Here is a 20,156-nt window from a genome sequence, read left to right as displayed (position 1 = left end):
AACCTAAGCCAGTGGTATGGCGAAGACCCCACGTGCCCTCTATGTCAAAGTCCAGCAACACTGAAGCACATCTTAGTGGGATGCAAGACCAGCCTCACCCAAGGCCGTTACACCTGGCGGCACGACCAGGTGCTAAGGTGTCTTGCAGCAGTGCTGGAAAGTCAACGGACAAGTCTGAACGCCCTTCCTCCCCCGTCATCCCGGTGGCAGCCAGCACCATTTGTTCGGGAGGGCGAGGGTCAAGCCAGCCTCACCACCATAAGACCAGACACTGGGCAGCTGGGCAGAGCACGGGACTGGAAGCTGCTGGCAGACTTGGACAAGAAACTCTGCTTCCCAGCTGAGATCGCAGCCACCAACCTGCGACCAGACCTTGTGCTGTGGTCAGCCTCGCTCAAGCTCGTTTACATCATCGAGCTCACTGTGCCCTGGGAGGGTGCAGTGGAGGAGGCCTACGAGCGGAAGAGGCTGAGGTACACTGAACTCGCAGCAGATGCCCAACAACAAGGCTGGACAGCGAAGGTACGCCCAGTGGAAGTAGGCTGCAGAGGGTTCGTAGCCACCTCAACATCCAGGCTACTCAGGGAGATGGGAGTGTGAGGGAAGACCCACCGGCAGGCAATCAAGGACCTCTCCAGGGCTGCTGAAAAGGGGAGCCAGTGGCTGTGGATGAAGAGAAAGGACTCGACCCGGGCGTTCAAATGAGCTGATCGCATCTAGGGAGTGAACCTGGGACGCTGGGATTCACTGCTGAACCCTCTGGAGGTGTCGTGGGCTTATCAGCGAAACATTCATGAAGGAGGGCGCCCACTTGACAACCCAAAGGATGCCATCGCTCATTTGAACACCACAGAGTCTCATCGGTGCCTTAAGTATGTATGTATCGAGGGATATCAACATCTAGTCCTACATAACAGATACAAAAACAAAAGAATCCGAAGCGCAAGAGTTGGGAAAACATTTGATCGTCGGAGGAAAGATGACAGGTCAGTCAAAAGGAAAGTAACGGGCCTTGACCGTCCGGGCGTTGGGGTGAGACGGGGTGAGAGTCTGTGCCCGCCAACAGCAGGCTTCAGCAGAGCGTGGCGTTAGAATTATACGGTTCTATCTCCATTTTTGGTCAAAATTGATTTTTTTTACATAATCTGATCCATTAGGTGTTTATTAATGCCTGTGTGGTGTTATTTTTTTAAAATGTTGACATTTTTGAGTCAGTAATTAATAAAATACAAAGGTTCCATCTCACAAAACATAATGGAATGTAAAAACTTTGACGCTCAATATCTCTGAACTACCCTAAACGGAGATAGAACCTTATCATTCTAAACGGAGATAGAACCTTATCATTCTAAACGGAGATAGAACCTTATCATTCTAAACGGAGATAGAACCTTATCATTCTAAGCTCACGAATAGACATATTGAGCCATGCATCAGAATGGTAACGGGGAGGATGTGCGTCCGGCGAACCAGTCCGACCAGGAGCTCCAGGGTACTCCCAGCGGCTCGATCAGCCCAGGAAGGGACACTGTCAGCGGCACACGTCTGGACCTGTCCGCTCCTCATCCGAAACTGGAGTTCAAACGCAACGCGGTCACCGAAGACTACAAGATAACATCTCAAGTGCTCGGACTGGGTATCAACGGCAAAGTGCTGCAATGCTACGGCAAGAAATCAGGCGAGAAATGTGCGCTGAAGGTATTTGTGTGTGTGTGTGTGTGTGTGTGTGTGTGTGTATGACTGTGTGTGTGTGTGTGTGTGTGTGTGACTGTGTGTGTGTGTGTGCGTGCGTACGTGCGTGCGTGTGTGCGTGCGTGCGTGCGTGCGTGCGTGCGTGCGCGTGCGTGCGTGCGTGTGTGTGTGTGTGTGTGTGTGTGTGTGTGTGAAAGAGAGAGAGAGAGAGAGAGTGCGTGCCAAGTGGCACCAGATGCCTGTGGTCCTTGCTTTCTTAGAGGGGTATAATGGGCTACTTGAGGACGTCTTTGCACTGGTGTTGATAAGGAGGAGAACATTCATCAATTATTCATCACTACTCCTCCTCAGTCTCTCTCGTCCATCTTATGTGATCTGATGCCATGATGGGACCTCTCCTTTGTTTGCCATTCATTCTTACAGGGCCTGTGTCAGTGTCACTGGTTCAGGTATACAAGATTTGGGTTGCCAGTGTCATCACGAACGATTCTTTCTCACTATCTATCTTTGTCACTATCCCCCCCGCTCCCCCCTGTGTCTCTCTTTCTCTCTCTCCTTCTCTCTCTCTCTCTCTCTTTCTTTTCAATCTATGTTGCCAAGTGACCTTCCCGAACCAGTTGGTTAATGTATACAGTATACACTACAGTATGTGTGGGGTGAGCAGAGGTTCAGTGTCAGCTGACGTTCTTCCACTTCCCTTCTCTGCTACTGGATCCACAAACAAGGGGATAGTGTATTGAACTGATCGTGTGAAGAGATTAGTGCTCTCTCTCTCTCTCTCTCTCTCTCTCTCTCTCTCTCTTTCTTTCTCACTATCTATCTATCTATCTCTCCCTTTCTCTATCTTTTTTTCTATCTACCCCTACCACTATCTATTCTCTTTCTCTGTCTCTGTCTCTGTCTCTGTGTCTGTCTCTGTCTCTGTGTCTGTCTCTGTCTCTCTCTCTCTCGTTATCACTCTCTCTCTCACTATCACTCTCTCTCTCTCTCTCCCTCCCCCTCCCTCTCTCACCACCAGCAGTGATCTTTAAGCTAACTCAATTAGTGATTGTCTACAGACAGGGGATGTGTCTGGAGACAGTGATCCGCTGTCTGGGACCTTGTCTAACACAGAGGGTCTGCTGTGAGGGGCACTAGTCATTGTCCCGTCGGTGTTGGACAATGGCACGCTCTATGTCCGCTCCCACCATCTTCCATCTCGTCTTTGTCTTTCCATCTCTCCAAGTCATGTCTGGCACGAGGAGGTCCTTCTGATTACGCGTTGAGTGTTCCATTCTACACTTTGAAGGTCAGCCTTCCATTGGAATAATGAACAACAACAACAACAACATTGACAAAATTGTCATTAAGTTGGTTGTTCTTCAGAGCCTGTAAAAGCCAGCACTGACCTGGCTGTCTGGCCGGCTGTGAGAAACCAGCCATGTTGTCATTGGAGCGGTCACATCATCAATAATAGTTGACTGCTATTGTTTTTTCCAGTGAGACCAAAGATAGCTGAATGACAAGTGCATGTGTTTGTATGTAATGCTGTGCTGTGCTAGTGTTTATATTACGCATGGTGCTAGTTCCTGGTGTTTGGCTACTGCTTTATAAACCTGCCTCCTCCTCCTCCTCCTTCTGATAGAGGAGGAGAGACTCATTTCTCTAGCTGTCTGTCGGTGGACTAGGAAAGAGGATCTCTCCCACCCCTTTATGCAATCCCCATGCTAAGGTTATCGTTGTAGATACAGTACGGTTCTAAATGCACTCCTGGAATGCAGTGCTCATTCTAAAAGCCCCCCCCAGGGACATTCATGCCAAGCAAATGAATATGAATGATTGATTGGATTTAGGCTTATGGAATCAGTGACGTGACTGTGTGTGTGTGTGTGTGTGTGTGTGTGTGTGTGTGTGTGTGTGTGTGTGTGTGTGTGTGTGTGTGTGTGTGTGTGTGTGTGTGTGTGTGTGTGTGTGTGTGTGTGTGTGTGTGTGTGTGTGTGTGTGTGTGTGTGTGTGTGTGTGTGTGTGTGTGTGTGTGTGTGTGTGTGTGTGTGTGTGTGTGTGTGTGTGTGTGTGTGTGTGAGAGAGAGAGAGAGAGAGAGAGAGAGAGAGAGAGAGAGAGAGAGAGAGAGAGAGAGAGAGAGAGAGAGAGAGAGAGAGAGAGAGAGAGAGAGAGAGAGAGAGAGAGAGAGAGAGAGAGAGAGAGAGAGAGAGAGAGAGAGAGAGAGAGAGAGAGAGAGAGAGAGAGAGAGAGAGAGAGAGAGAGAAGAGAGAGAGAGAGAGAGAGAGAGAGAGAGAGAGAGAGAGAGAGAGAGAGAGAGAGAGAGAGAGAGAGAGAGAGAGAGAGAGAGAGACAGCTGTAGGACTGCAATGAATCACAGCCAGCCAGGGCTTTTAACCTAATTGAAGCCCCTTGGCCCTCGATCGATTTTCTTCAACCTGTGTGAGTGTTTAGTCACCTCCAGACAACAATGATATCCACATGAAGCACAACAATGCCTTCACACATTTTCAGATGCAAGCCTCATCCATCATCCTCCTATTCAATCAGAATAAACAGCCTCTCTAAACCTTTTCATTATCCCATCTGCAGTACTTTCTCTTTCTTTCTCCTTTCCTTCCTCTTCCTCCTCCTTCTCCTCCCTGACTCCCTGGGGGGCCTGGCAGATCCTGTATGACAGCCCCAAAGCGCGGAGGGAAGTGGAGCTGCATTGGCGTGTGTCCGGCGGGCCGTACATCGTCCGGATCCTCAGCCTGTATGAGAACTTTCACCAGGGGAAGAAATGCCTGCTCATCATCATGGAGTGGTGAGGACAACCCATGACTACACAGACCACAATGCACCTCTGTGGGCCTCTCTGTCAGAGTTCAGAGAGGAGCTCATGTGTTATTAGGGGCAAGGCAAGGCAAGTTTATTTGTATAGCACATTTCATACAACAGGGGCAATTCAAAGTGCTTTACATACATTATTTAAAAATACAGCAAGAGGAGCATAGTAAGAAAATAAAAATTACAACGAATAAAAGCAAATAATAAGAAGTAAATCGATTATTATTTTTTTAAATGTAATAAGACATTTAAAAATAGTTAATGGATAAAAGACATCCATTAAGGGGAGGGGGATAGGTCCTCTGTGTTTTTTCGTGCTTCATTCCTTCTGTGTTTTATGAATTCATTGATGAACCTTTTGACGAAGGAGCGTCTAAACATGTGTCCCTGCTGTTACGTTATCATGGTGATTGTGTTCTGACCCTAGTTAGATTGAGGCCCAACTCATTACCCAGTAATTGCTGAAGCACAATGCTGGCCTTTGTTGGCCGAGGACCTACTAATTGCGATCTCTGGCTTTGTTTGTTGTGAAGCCTCGCTTGCACCACTCTGATCTGTGGCTCTTGTTGTTGCCGCCTCTCAGTATGGGGGGAGGGGAGCTGTTCAGTCGCATCCAGGCCCGAGGGGACCAGGCTTTCACAGAGAGAGGTGAGTTGATGTTGATGGAGTTTAATGGTCCATGGTGGTTTACACTAGGGATGCACCAAAATGAAAATTCTTGGCCGAAAGACGAATTTAAGGAAACACTTGGCCGAATGCTGAATACCGAATACAGAATGCTTACTGGCGGTTTTTCCATTTATTTAGCAAATGTTTGTACCATTGATTGCATAAATTAAAAATTAATACATTTTGCTTTTTATTCAAGCTTTTCAAAGAAAAAAAACGTTTATTGAACATTCCAGCTGACATTAGGCTATACCAACAAAGCACAATAACTGAAAATAAATCAATAAATTAGAACAGCATGGGTTGCTTGCACTGTTTCATCTCGTCATCAAAAAACGACTACTATTCGTCTGTAAACATTCGGTCTTGTCACACATTCGGCCGAATATTGAATGTGCTTTTTTTTCCTATTATTCGGCTGCCGAACCTTCGGTGCATCCCTAGTTACTACACTGCTGTTCTACGATGTATACTAGTGCTACAGTGCCCTGGGACCCTGTGCTGTCCGCTCTGTGTTGATAAGATCTCCGTTTGCCATTTCTCTCCACCAGAAGTGTCTGAGATCATGAGGGACATAGGCACAGCCATCGAATACCTGCACCACATGGATATAGCCCACAGAGATGTGAAGGTAGGTCAGTCACCACTCTCAAACACATGTCACACACAGCACGCGTGGTTCTTTCACCTGTCACTCACAGACACACGTAGATAGATATGAGGCTAAGACAGGTCACACTGGAAGGCTGAAGTGCTAATATGTTGAGTGAATCTCTTCTCACCCTGGTTCGCTTTCTTTTTCTCTTTGTCACACACACACACACACGCACACACACACACACACACACGCGCACACACACACACACACACACACACACACACACACACGCACACACACACACACACACGCACACACACACACTCCTCTATCTCTCTCTCTCTCTCACACACACACACGCACGCACACACACACACACACACACACACCTCTCTCTCTCTCACACACACGCACACCTCTCTCTCTCTTACACACACACATGCACGCACACACACACACACAAACACACACACACACTCCTCTATCTCTCTCTCTCTCACACACACACACACACACACACACACACACACACACACACACACACACACTCACTCCACAGCCTGACAATCTGCTCTACACCACCGAGGAGAGCAACGCAGTGCTGAAGTTGACTGACTTTGGCTTTGCCAAGGAGACAACCTTGCAGAACTCCCTCCAGACCCCCTGTTACACCCCTTACTATGTCGGTAAGTGTTGCACTGATGGTGGGGGATTTTCCAGTCACAATATTCACATCGGATGGGTTTGTATAACCGATGAGTCTACACTTAATTTTACTGAGGTATTTGCGATGATTCGGATATATACAGAAATTATGACATGCTTTTATCAACTGTTCAGTTGCTTGTTGTCCCTACCTGTCAGTCGTTCTGACTGGTTGTCCCTTTGTCTCTCTTGTGTGTATGTGGGTGTCTGTCTGTCTGTCTGTCTGTCTGTTTGTCTGTTTGTCTGTTTGTCTGTCTGTCTGTCTGTCTGTCTGTCTGTCTGTCTGTCAGCCCCTGAGGTGCTTGGGCCAGAGAAATATGACAAGTCATGTGACATGTGGTCTCTGGGCGTAATCATGTACATCCTGTGAGTACTGAGCGTGTCTGTATACCCTGTGTGTGTGTGTGTGTGTGTGTGTGTGTGTGTGTGTGTGTGTGTGTGTGTGTGTGCGTGTGTGTGTGCATGTGCATGTGTGTGTGTGTGTGTGTGTGTTAGAATTATATCACAAGCTTCACTTTCACTTTCCTTCCGTTTTGAAATCTCAGTTCTACCTTCTTTTGTTTTTGTTTTTAACTCTCAGCAACATTGTCCATCAGTCCTCCCTCTTCTCCCTTTCTCCCTTTCTCCTCTGAATGACTGTTTTATGAATGGGAGTGTGTATGTAGCTGGTGTAACACCATGTTTATAGTCATATGCAGCTGCAACTAATCTTGTGCTACCTCTATGTGTTGTGTGTTGTCCAGAAGATTGGTTGCGGCTGGAAAAAAAAATCCTTATGTTTATTCTATTCTATTATATCATCACCATCTTAAAATAATGGCTTACGTGACTTTTGAGGAAAATTATGTTTTTGCCTAAATATCATATATTCTATATTATTTTACAAAAAAAGAAAATATATATATAAAATATGACGTACGTCATTATTTGAAGAAGGTGATGATATGAATGTGTGACGTGTCCTACAGGCTCTGTGGGTTCCCTCCGTTCTACTCCAACACAGGCCAGGCCATCTCCCCAGGGATGAAGCAGAGAATCAGGCTGGGCCAATATCAGTTCCCCAACCCCGAGTGGGCCGAGGTGTCTGAGGAAGGTCAGTCAGTCCGCTGTTTGCTACCGTACACGGGCTTGAGTTGGAGCGGGATAGAGTGGACTTAGAAGACTTCTGGACTGGACAATGTATGGTTTCAGTTGAAGAGAAGTGTTTTTAGGGTCAGGATACTCTAACTGTTAGAGTAGCACTGAACTACACAGGTCTTTTACGATTTTAAATCATTGCTTAGGGATGGGTAGTTCTAGACACATTGAGGTTTGGGAGTGTATTGATATACGTCATTTAAACTGTCTAGTTTGTCTGATATTCTGTTTTTATTTTCTCCACGTTCATGACCTCACCATGTGCAGCCAAACAGCTGATCAACCAGCTGCTGAAGACAGACCCTAACGAGAGGATGAGCATTGCCCAGTTCATGAACCACCCCTGGATCAATGTAGGTACCTCCATCGACCGCTGACGATCTGTTAGCCTTGTTAGCCTTGTGGATATAGAGCATGAGCACGGTTAGGGTTGCAAACTTTCTCACTTCCAAATACGGGACAAATGGGTTTGCAGGAATCGGTGCTATATCATTTACACTATATGTACGCATGAGAAGACCTGTGATTGGATGAATATACGGGACAAGGGAGGTCCCATACTGTATAGGACGGTGTCACTGGCTCTTGTTAACTCTGTGTTTTGATATGACAGCAATCGATGGTGGTCCCACCGACTCCTCTGCACACCTCTCGCGTTCTGACGGAAGAGAGAGAGCTGTGGGACGACGTCAAGGTGAGACTGAAGATCCGGACATGAACATATTTCATGTCTTTCTACCAACATATTTTAGTAGGAGATGGCAATTAGAGGGTATAAAGGCCTACGTGTCTGTAATAACCAGGATTCCCTTTAAAAACTCTCCCCTGCTGCTGTAACACTACACAGCCAGTAGGTGGCGGTAAAGCATTAGATGTGTACAGTAACCCCCCCCCCCCTCGTGTTGTGCTCTGGCTACAGGAGGAAATGACCAGCGCTCTAGCCACCATGCGTGTGGACTACAACCAGGTGATGATCAAAGACCTGGATACGTCCAACAACCCCCTGTTACAGAAGAGACGCAAGAGGCCTGCTCCTGGGGCCGTCGAGGAAGGAGAGGGAGGAGGAGAAGGAGGGGACGGAGGGGGAGGAGGAGGGGGTGTAGGAGGAGGAGGAGAAGGAGGGGGTGGAGAAGGAGAAGGAGGAGGAGGAGGAGGAGGAGGGGTTTGTTACAGCCAGTGAGAAGGAGCGGGGTGTTATTACCGATGAGGTGGCAGCACTCTGCCCCCTATTGGCAACAGTCAGTATGACACAAGATTAAGGCTTAGAAGAGAGTTTTGTCTCCTCTTATGCTTTACTCTTTCCAGCACCAGCACATATGAGATCAGTAAAATTGTTGCTTTTCTTTTGCAGATGCTGCTGTCATTTGATACAGAGAAGATTAGCATGGCCCTGGCGCACGGATGACACGCACAATCGTGAAGCGTTCCTAATTTTCCTAATTGCTAATGTGTTTTAAATAATCTTTTAACATTTTAGTGTTGGGAGTTATACATGCATACAGCTCTGGAAAAAAGGACACCACTGCATCCGATATCAGTTTCTCTGGTTTTACTATTTATAGGTAGGCTATGTGTTTGAGTGAAATAAACAGTTTGCGAAGCAATTCCAGCAGGTGGGGGTGCAGCCCAATGTAGCCGGGCCGGCCGGGGCCACGGGGAGAAGAACGGGGAGTGACATAGAACACGCAGAACACATAGAACACGTAGAACACGTAGAACAGGTAGAACACATAGAACACATAGAACACAGAGAACACAGAGAACACAGAGAACACAGAGAACACGTAGAACACGTAGAACACGTAGAACACGTAGAACACGTAGAACACGTAGAACACGTAGAACACGCAGAACACGTAGAACACGTAGAACACGTAGAACACGTAGAACACGTAGAACACGCAGAACACGTAGAACACGTAGAACACGTAGAACACGTAGAACACGCAGAACACGTAGAACACGTAGAACACGTAGAACACGTAGAACACGTAGAACACATAGAACAGGTAGAACACGTAGAACACGTAGAACACATAGAACACATAGAACACGTAGAACACATAGAACAGGTAGAACACATAGAACACGTAGAACACATAGAACACATAGAACAGGTAGAACACATAGAACACATAGAACACATAGAACATAGAACAGGTAGAACACAATCATTTGCCAATGATTTGCCAGGGCAAATGTGTAACTGTGTTATGTAATATAATGTTTAGAAGGCATACTGTATCTTGCAATCCTTTATAACCATGAGCCTGAATACCACATCAATGAGCACATTATGCAGAAAGCAAGCACCAGACGATGGCATTAGTTTGGGGGGTGGGGGGTGGCAGACACAAACAATGGATGCAGGTTATTCAGAGGATTTGTGTTTAATAAAATAGATAATAAAATGCTTCGGTAGGATTACAAAACACACTGAAGTGGGGATTATCGTGGCTTTCAAATTCTGCAAATTCTTTCAAATGTCTCTGATCAATGTGGCAAGACGTTGAGACTGTAAAAAATGTCGGACCCTCTCCGTTCTCCTCCACCGGTGACATCACTGTGGTTTGGACTTCACAGCTGCTCGGAGTTTAATGTACATTTGTTCAAAATTCTGAAAGGAAATTGAGGACAAGGTTAGTGTTTCCACCTGATACTCATAATGGCATGTAGGGCGGGTGGTAGAGAGAGATGTAGGGCTGGAGGATAGAGAGAGATGTAGGGCTGGGGGATATAGAGAGAGATGTAGGGCTAGGGGGTAGAGAGAGATGTAGGGATGGGGGATAGAGAGAGATGTGGATTTGGAGGTTGTGAGTTCGACTGTATGTCTCTCTGTCTGTCTGTCTCTCTGTCTGTCTGTCTGTCTGTCTGTCTCCCTGCCTGCCTGCCTGTCTGCCTGCCTGCCTGCCTGTCTGGCTGTCTGTCTGGCTGTCTGTCTGTCTGTCTACCTGCCTGTCTCCCTGCCTGCCTGTCTCCCTGCCTGCCTGCCTGCCTGCCTGTCTCCCTGCCTGCCTGTCTCCCTGCCTGGCTGTGCTCTAAGCCTTAAAGAGGATTTCTCCGTGGGTCCTGAGCCTGACTGACCTGGCCTCCTCCCCTTGCTGCCGGAGTCCTTGTTGAGCATCTGCTGGTGGACCTTCCTCTGCTCCTCCTGCTCCTCTATCTTGGCCTCCTTGTGGATCTGCTCGATGGTCTTGGGGCCCTGGTCCACCCGCCTCGACACCCAGTTGTGCTGCACCGCGGACCAGAGACCAGAAAACCACCACCGTTAGAAGACGCGCACGCATACACATGCACACACACATACACATGCACACATACACGCACACACACATACACGCACACACATACATACATACACGCATATGCACACACACATACACATACACACACGCACGCGTACACATGCACACACACACACACACACACACACACACACGCACACACACACACACACACACACACACACTCACCAATCGCAGGTCGATTATGTCCTGCAGCATAAACCGTATCCGTGACGATGTCTTGCGCTCCTTGATGATTTTCTCCATGTCATTGAAGTAAAGGTCCATGCGTGGCTAGGGTGAGAGAGAGAGAGAGAGACAGCGAGGGGTCAAGGGTCATTTCCCAAACCATCAACACAACACCGTCATCTTCCCACCAGCTCCTCCAGCAGGACAGCAGGACAGCAGCCACAGCCATTTCCTCTCATTACACCCAATTAAGCAACTGTGCAACTTTTACGACTTGGAAGAGAGAGAGAGAGAGAGAGAGTGGTTCTGTTGCTCTACTGCCCCACCCCCCCCCCCCCCCAAGACCCAACAGAGCCTTTTAGGGGGGGCACGATGGAACAAAAGACAGAGCGGTGTTCGAGTGCGTTTCCTTAGGTTAGAGGTATTATAACTGTCAATTTATAGTATTGTCACGGCCAGGCTCATGACCATGACAAAAACGGGAGACACACACACGATCTTAGTAAGTAATGATAAGAAAATGTTTATTGTAAACTAAATGAGGCCTATATAACAATAATAAGATGAGGTGTGGTAGTCAGTAAATCAGTGGTGTAATGTGAGTGTAGTGGAAAGTGGTGAGGTGAGTGTTGCATGGTGTGAAACAAGGAACAAACTAAATATAATAAAGAATAATGGTGCCTAGAAGGGGGCCTCAATACTGAGGCCTGCATAGATCTTTTATGCCCTGGATCCTGGAACCAGGTGGGGCACAATCAGCTGTCCACCAGCTGACCTGCATTCCACTGATTAGTAACCCTGTCCAGCAGGAGTACTCTCTGCAGACAGGGAAACAGATGTTTATTACAGGCCAGGACACAATATGGGGCCAGGGCCGTCACACCCCCTCCCATAGAAACAGGGTCCCAAAGGGAACACTGAAATAATATATAATCACCTGTATTCAGGACCAACCACCATTACTCCAACCTCGGCAACAGGTACCAATGAAGCCATAATTAAGAGGAGCAGGAACAGTAGAAGGGTAAAAACAGGAAATTAGTTAACACAAAAACAATTTTAACAAGGGGCCCTGGACAATGCATCTGCCACTACATTGTCCTTCCCTTTTATGTGACGTATGTCCAGAGTATATGATTGTAAAAATAATGACCAGCGAATCAGTCTCTGGTTAGGGCACTTTAAAGAATTGAGAAAGATCAACGGATTGTGATCCGTGAAGACTACCAATGGAGCGAGACCGGACATAATGTACACATCAAAATGATGGAGAGCCCAGACCAAGGCAAGGGCTTCCTTTTCAATTACTGAATAATTGAGCTGACAAGAGTTGAACTTTTTTGAAAAAAAACTAACAGGTCTGTCAATGCCAAATTCATCGGTCTGTAGAAGCACCGCCCCTGCTCCCACGTGACTGGCATCGACCTGTAACTTGAAGGGTTCATCCATAAGAGGAGCAGCCAACACTGGAGCAGCACAAAGAAGAGCTCTAACATTAACAAAGGCCTGTTGACATTCTGTACTCCAAACATACATTGCGTCACCTCTCAGGAGGTTAGTAAGTGGAGTGACTACCGTTGAAAAATTGCGACAGAAGCTGCGATAATAGCCTACTAGCCCTAAGAAACGCTGCAGCTCTTTCTTAGTGGTAGGTCTGGGGTACTGCTCTATAGCCTGCACCTTAGCCTGGACCAGAGAGACTTTACCATGACCAACCACTCGACCGAGGTACCTCACCGATGCCCTGGCAAACTCACACTTTGCCAGGTTGACGGTGAGGCACGCACCAGCCAAGCGGTCGAACAAGGCACGCACACGCTGAAGATGGGTGGACCACGAGTCAGAATAGATGACGACGTCGTCTAGATATACAGCGCACCCCTCCAAACCACCTACAACCATGTTCATCAGCCGTTGGAATGTGGCTGGAGCATTTCTAAGACCGAAGGGCATGACAGTATACTCATAAAGACCAGAGGGGGTTATAAACGCCGATATTTCACGAGCCCTCTTGGATAAAGGCACCTGCCAAAATCCTTTGAGCAAGTCAAATTTGCTAATAAACTTAGCGGAGGCTACTTGGTCAATACAATCTTCCATCCTGGGAAGAGGATACGAATCTGGCTTTGTCACACTATTCACTTTGCGGAAGTCTGTACAAAACCGCAGTGTGTGATCAGGCTTTGGAACTGTGAGACACGGGGACGCCCAGCTGGACGAGGTAGGCACTGCAATACCAGTCTCAAGCATATACCTGATCTCGGAGTCCACGTGTTTACGTTTGTCAGGACTAACTCTATAAAAACGCTGTCTGATAGGTGAAGCATCCCCTACATCTATATCGTGTTCGATTAAGGGAGTCTGCGTGGGAGTGTCACCAAAAATGGATGGATAATCCTTAACAAGATGCAGCAGTTGGGTACGTTCAACCTCTGTTAAATGCCCCAACGAGCTCCCAAGATCACGAAGGGACTCTGAATTTTTCAATCTTCCAGTCAACAACTCCTGGCCGGGACTGGATAGGCCATCCTCCTCAGGCTCTGCCACCACCTGAGGGGAATCCCCTACTGTACTGGCTACACACGCCGGACGAACAGGAACTGACGCCTGCTCCACAGAATCAGACACACGGTCATAATACGGTTTCAATAAATTAATGTGGCAGAGCTGATTAGGCTTCCTACGCAAAGGTGTAGCAATCAGGTAATTAAGATCAGACACTTGCTTTACTACAGTATGTGGACCAGTAAATTTAGCACAAAAGGGGGAATCAACCATGGGCAAGAGTGCCAGAACCTGATCACCCGGGCTAAACTTCCGTGGCTCAGTTCGGCGGTCATAAAGGCGTTTCATTTTCTTTTGTGCACTAGCTAGTTTTTCTTTTGCCAGCTCACCGGCTGCATAAAGCCTATGCTTAAAGCCGAGTACGTAACTAAGCAAGTTTTTTGGTGGTTCGGACTCTTTCCAATCATCTTGGATAACGGCCAAGGGGCCACGTACTGTGTGTCCGAACACCAGATCATTGGGACTAAAACCCGTACTTTCCTGGCTCACCTCCCTGGCGGCTAACATCATCCAAGGAAGCCCCTCCTCCCAATCTCCGTCCAGCTCAGTACAGTAGGCGCGCAACAAAGATTTCAAAGTTGCATGGAATCGCTCCAATGCGCCCTGGCTCTGCGCGTGATAGGCTGACGCCCTGTTGTGCTTAACGCGCAGCTGTTTCAGGACCTGAGCGAACAGATGGGAAGAGAAATTAGAACCCTGGTCAGACTGGATGATTTTTGGTATGCCAAAGATTGAAATGAACTGAGTCAAGGCACGGACTACAGACTTGGTGGTGATATTGCGTAAGGGATAAGCTGCAGGATACCTGGTAGCCTGGCACATAACTGTCAGCAAATACTTAGCCCCAGTACGAGACGGAGGGAGGGGACCTACACAATCAATAATGAGATGGTCAAACGGTTGACTGGTTGCCTGAATCGGACTCAATGGAGCCGGTGTAATGCTCTGATTCGGCTTTCCTGTCAACTGACATGTATGACATGTTTTTACATAGGCTGCCACATCCCTCTTAAGGCGAGGCCAAACGAAGTAACGGAGGATGCGATCATAGGTCTTAGAAACTCCTAGGTGTCCACCCTCATCATGTGACACCTGCAGAACCAAGCTGCGATACTTGGAGGGCACAACAATTTGGTAAATGGGGTCTCCCACAAACTCAACGCCATGGGGAACCCACTTCCTCACCAATACCTCATTGTGAATGAAATAGGCATGGGCGCTGTTCCTCACCCCCCCAGCAGGGAGAGCTCCCTCAAACAGCTCTTTCAGACTTGGATCTGCCCGCTGCTCTCTCACCAGTTCACTGTGAGGGACAGACAGGGGAAAATCAGACAGTGATATCACATGCTCCACATCATCCACCATTTTGTCAGGGTCAGGCGTGGCACGGCTCATGGCACGAGTTACGGCACACGCAGTGAACACCTCAGGAAACTCCCGTTCACTTTCATCAGGCTTGCTTTTAAATACTGGCACAGACGTAACCACCACAGGTGGCGCCACATCTGCCCACACTCGTGCACCAACCAAGCCATTACCCATGATCATGGTCACCCCCTCACAGGGCAACGCTGGGCGCACACCCACAGTCATCTCACCCTGAAACAAATCAGATGAAAGAATTATTCTGTGCAGAGGAACATGCAATACAGCCAAACCCATACCACGAATGGGAATGGAGTCACCTGTGTCAGAGGCATCAGAAAATGGCAAAGCAGAAGCTAAAATAAACGAATCAAATGCCCCAGTATCCCGTAAAATGTTTACTGGGACCTTCTCATCCCCACCGACGAGGGACACCAAACCATCTGTAAGGAATGGCAAGTAAGATTCAAGGTCAGAGGATTGTGGAGACTCAACATGTGTAGAGCGCACCTGGGACAGCGAATCACAGGCTTGGGCAGCAGACTTAACCCGCTGCACCACCGGCGCCGCGCAACCAGCCCCTTTAGCCCCATCCCCATGAGACACTGGAGCCCAAGGCTTACCTCTAGACTTTAAAGCATAGCATTCAGATTTAACATGCCCCTTTTTATGGCAGTGACTGCACACTTTCTCATAACTCCTTGAACTATTCTGATTCTCATAACTCCTTGAACTATTCTGATTCTCATAACTCCTTGAACTATTCTGACCTCTACGACCAAAATCAGTTGCAACTGACTGACCAGCAGGTGGCATATCAAAACCAAAGGTACTCCTCTGAAACCCAGACTCTGGCACATAAGCGCGAGACTCACCAAACATGCGCGGCTCTCCAAACTTACCCCTGCTATGAATCAATGTAAAATCATCTGCCAACGCAGCAGCTTCAGCAGGAGTAGTCACCTGCTTTTCACTAATATAGGTGGCTATATTCTGGGGAATAGCATTTTTAAATTGCTCCAGTACAATCAGATCACACAAATCATCAAAATCATCTACATCAGACGCCTTGCACCAGCGATTGAAATGCAAAACTAATTCTCTTGTAAACTCAAGATGTGTCTGACTCTTGTTTCTCCTCCAATTCCTAAATTTCTGTCTGTAGGCCTCCGGAACCTGTTCATAAGATTTAAGCACTGCAGACTTCACTTTCTCATAAATCAGAGAATCCTCACGGCTCAGGGACGAATATGCCAACTGTGCTCGACCTGTAAAAACACATTGTAACATGAGGGTGCGTTCAGCATCTGGCCAACCACGAGTGTCAGCGAGGCGCTCAAACAACGAAAAAAACGAGTCAGGATCCCTTTCATTAAATTTAGGTAAAAGTTTCAAGTTTCCTGCTGTATCAAATGAGCCTCTATTTGCTCCCCTGGAAGCAAAAGAACCCCCACTACTTAAGACTTCACTACTGATTTTACCGCCTTCAATCAAATTCAACCTATGTCTCTCTAACTCCACAGTTTGCATTTGGATTTCACATTTCATTTTCTCAAGTGCAAATTCCTGGTCTAATCTCAGTTTGAGCAATTCTTTTTCCTGGTCAAATGTAAAAGGGTGCTTAGCAACAGGCGAAGATGAACCCTTGACAGGCTGTGGCAAAATTGCCATCTCGACCAGTTTCGACTCTAAACATGCCCTAAGCTCATGTTTCTTTTGTTCTACCACCGCTACATCATAATGTTTTGCAACCAATAACAATTGAGCTTTAGTAAAACGGTACAATAAGTCATAGGATGGAGCTGCTATAAACCCCTCTACTCCAGACATTTTTATTTTATTAAATCACAATATTAAGTACAGGACAATGTAGGCCTATGGACCCAAGATGACGTATACACTGACAACTCAGCGCGCATCAGAGGAAATTGACAACCTCGCAACGGAGCATGCCCCTATCTGACTGCCTACCCCAGGACCTGACTGAGTAAGCTCAACCCTAGTCTTCATGCGTTAGCGGGAGGATCTTTAAACACTAACTCGTCAGCCCGGTTAGACCCCCAGCAAGCTGGTTGCCCACCTGACAGCTAAGAATGTGTCCCCGAGACAATTGCTCTAGCCGCCGTACCGCAACACTACAGAAAAACGCTCAGCCAGACTCAAAGGAGAGAGACCGTAAGCCTACCAGGGCAGCCCCGTAGCCTACATGTGCGCAACTGACAGCCAATTGTATACACCCTCTTGCCCCAATAGAAAAAAACCTATCTAAGCACCATTACAAACAAAACGATCGCGCAGATCAATTAACAATAGGCTATTATATACAAAAATGCGATAAGTGTGTCTCCAAAATGCTTAATATGCCACTCAAGGCTTTCAAAAAAAAAAACACCCGCAGGCGATAATTTTGAACTGGTGGGGAATCGACTACGACACCAGTTTGCAGTTCATTCACCAAAATCTCTGCCTAGGCTACTAACAGAGACACGCGCTTATTAACTTAACAAGGCACCCCCTGCCAATCAAGGCAACAAGCCATGGGAGTCGCACCACAAGTAATGAACCACAATGTTTTAACCATCAATTAAGCAAAAAAGTCAAACGACCGGGTAGAATTCAATAGAAAAAAAAGCAATATTTACTTACCAAAAGGTGATCAAAATAATGCTAGAAAAACGAAAACGGATGAGCCCCCAATTTGTCACGGCCAGGCTCATGACCATGACAAAAACGGGAGACACACACACGATCTTAGTAAGTAATGATAAGAAAATGTTTATTGTAAACTAAATGAGGCCTATATAACAATAATAAGATGAGGTGTGGTAGTCAGTAAATCAGTGGTGTAATGTGAGTGTAGTGGAAAGTGGTGAGGTGAGTGTTGCATGGTGTGAAACAAGGAACAAACTAAATATAATAAAGAATAATGGTGCCTAGAAGGGGGCCTCAATACTGAGGCCTGCATAGATCTTTTATGCCCTGGATCCTGGAACCAGGTGGGGCACAATCAGCTGTCCACCAGCTGACCTGCATTCCACTGATTAGTAACCCTGTCCAGCAGGAGTACTCTCTGCAGACAGGGAAACAGATGTTTATTACAGGCCAGGACACAATATGGGGCCAGGGCCGTCACAGTATATATATATTATAGTATATATATATATATATATATATATATACAAATATATATTTAAAGCCTGATCTTATGACGGCCAAAAGCAAGCAAAAAGGGGGTCAGCGATGTTGTGAAAACACAGTGGTGTGAGCAGATCAATAGATGTATTTACTCTATCGACCGACATAAAAAAATAAAAAAGGAAATTTGAAATCTATTTTTAAACAATAATAACAGTGAGCTATAATGTCTGGTTCCTTTAGGGAAATCAAAATCCCAACTCAGTCAGGAAGTCCAGAACAGAGGGAGAATCAACACCGGCGGAAATGAAGGAAAAAGGGATGATGTTACCAGTTCTCAGTTAAGTCTGTGTGAAAGTGAATCCCATGAAAAGGGACAAACAGTTGCAACAACTTTAAACTGTAACACAATGGGCCCGGTGTCCCAGACAAGACGTAAGCCTAATCCTAGACTAAAAAAGCATCTTCAATGGAGGTTTTACATTGAAAGTGTGATCTAGTCGAGGACTAGGCTTAAGCCTTTAGTCGGTGAAACCAAAGTGTCCTAGCACCAAACAGACGTTTTCCGGCCAGAACGTCTTCAGTCCATCTCTTCTATGCCCCCCCCCCCCCCCCCTCTCCACACTGCCACAAAATCCACCAAACCAGGAAGCACCCTAACTGGGGGAGGGGGCTGGATGGATGGTTGGTTCCTCATCCACCATAGCTGTTGAAACAGCTACAACTGAAAGCAGCTATGTGAAGGGAAACCATCTATCCGAGCCAGCATAGTGCGGTTGCGGAAAAAAGTTTGTGCGGTTTGCCTAACCATAAACACTGCGTAAAAACCCTCTCCAAGACATGACTCCCTATATCAAACGAAGAGAACCATATTTTCATTCCATGTCTCACCACCACCACCACCACCACCCTCCTCCTCCCCCCCTCCCCAACGCCTCACAACTGTGTCCCCCCACCCTGTCCAACTCACCCCTGCCGCCCCCTCCCCCCCATGCCTCACACCCCCTATCTAACCCCCCCCCATGTCTCACCACCACCACCACCACCCTCCTCCCCCCCCTCCCCAACGCCTCACAACTGTGTCTCCCCACCCTGTCCAACTCCCCCCATGCCTCACCCCTGCCTCCCCCCCCCCCCCCCATGCCTCACACCCCCTATCTAACACCCTCCCACGCCTCACCTTGGTCTTCTCAAAGTCCAGGTCCTTGCCGATGGTGGAGAACAGCCTGCAGAGACACTCCAGGGACTCCTGGTCGTGGTTCTTCAGCAGCTTCACCACGCAGTCGTGCATGATGGCCTCCGTCAGCATCTTCAGCTTGAACAGCTCGCCGATGAACTTGATGTTGCCGATGGACCGCCGCCGGGCCTTGACCTTGGCCTCCTCCAGCTCCGCCTGGAGACGCTCGCGCTCCCCAGACTGGACCGCAGAGAGAGAGAGAGAGAGGGAGGGAAGGAGAGAGAGAGAGAGGGAGGGAAGGAGAGAGAGAGACAGAGAAGGAGAGAGAGAGAGGGAGAGAGAGCGAGGGTGAGAGAGAAAGAGGGAGAGAAAGAGAGACAGAGAGAGAGAGAGAAATGACCAACAATTAATATTGTGTGTGTGTGTGTGTGTGTGTGTGTGTATGTGTGTGTGTATATGACAGCTTAGTGCTCTGCTGTTGGGGAGTGTGTGCGTGTGGGCATGTGCGTGTGTGCGTGTGTATGTGTGTGTGTGTGTGTGTATGACAGGTTAGTGGTCTGCTGTTGGGGAGTGTGTGTGTGTGTGTGTATGTGTATATAGCCTCTTTCACTCATAGTTCCCTGTAATTTCCATGGAATCCCAAGCTGTGTCAACCGGGCATTTTCGCCGTTCACACATGAGCCAAATGCCGGTAGATACCCGTGTCGCTCCCTTTCACACGTCGGCAATTTGCCTGGTGGCGCGATCTACTTGAATCATTGAATTCAACTGGATATAGAACTGGAGCGGGACAGGCGCGTGGGACTGCCATATACCATATATGTATGTATC

The 20,156-nt window shown here is 47.5% G+C and overlaps 1 protein-coding gene across 1 annotated transcript; it reads left to right on the top strand.

Moving 5' to 3' along the window:
- Positions 1–1,428: 1,428 nt before the first annotated feature.
- On the top strand, positions 1,429–9,015 carry LOC308171166 (MAP kinase-activated protein kinase 2-like; the record flags this gene model as incomplete). The annotated part of the gene is made up of 11 exons (XM_080546022.1): positions 1,429–1,698; positions 4,339–4,478; positions 5,085–5,149; positions 5,722–5,801; positions 6,328–6,454; positions 6,764–6,839; positions 7,442–7,566; positions 7,878–7,963; positions 8,224–8,304; positions 8,530–8,709; positions 8,962–9,015. The coding sequence occupies 11 exons, from the start codon at positions 1,429–1,431 to the stop codon at positions 9,013–9,015; spliced, it is 1,284 nt and encodes a 427-aa protein (XP_080402148.1).
- Between the last annotated feature and the right edge of the window lie 11,141 nt (positions 9,016–20,156).

This window comes from Nansenia antarctica (genome assembly GCF_963989245.1).
Source record: "Nansenia antarctica genome assembly, chromosome: 15".
NCBI classification, from domain to species: domain Eukaryota; kingdom Metazoa; phylum Chordata; class Actinopteri; order Argentiniformes; family Microstomatidae; genus Nansenia; species Nansenia antarctica.
The sequence above is the reverse complement of the archived record's forward strand: the minus strand, read 5'-3'. Positions and strand labels throughout refer to the sequence as shown.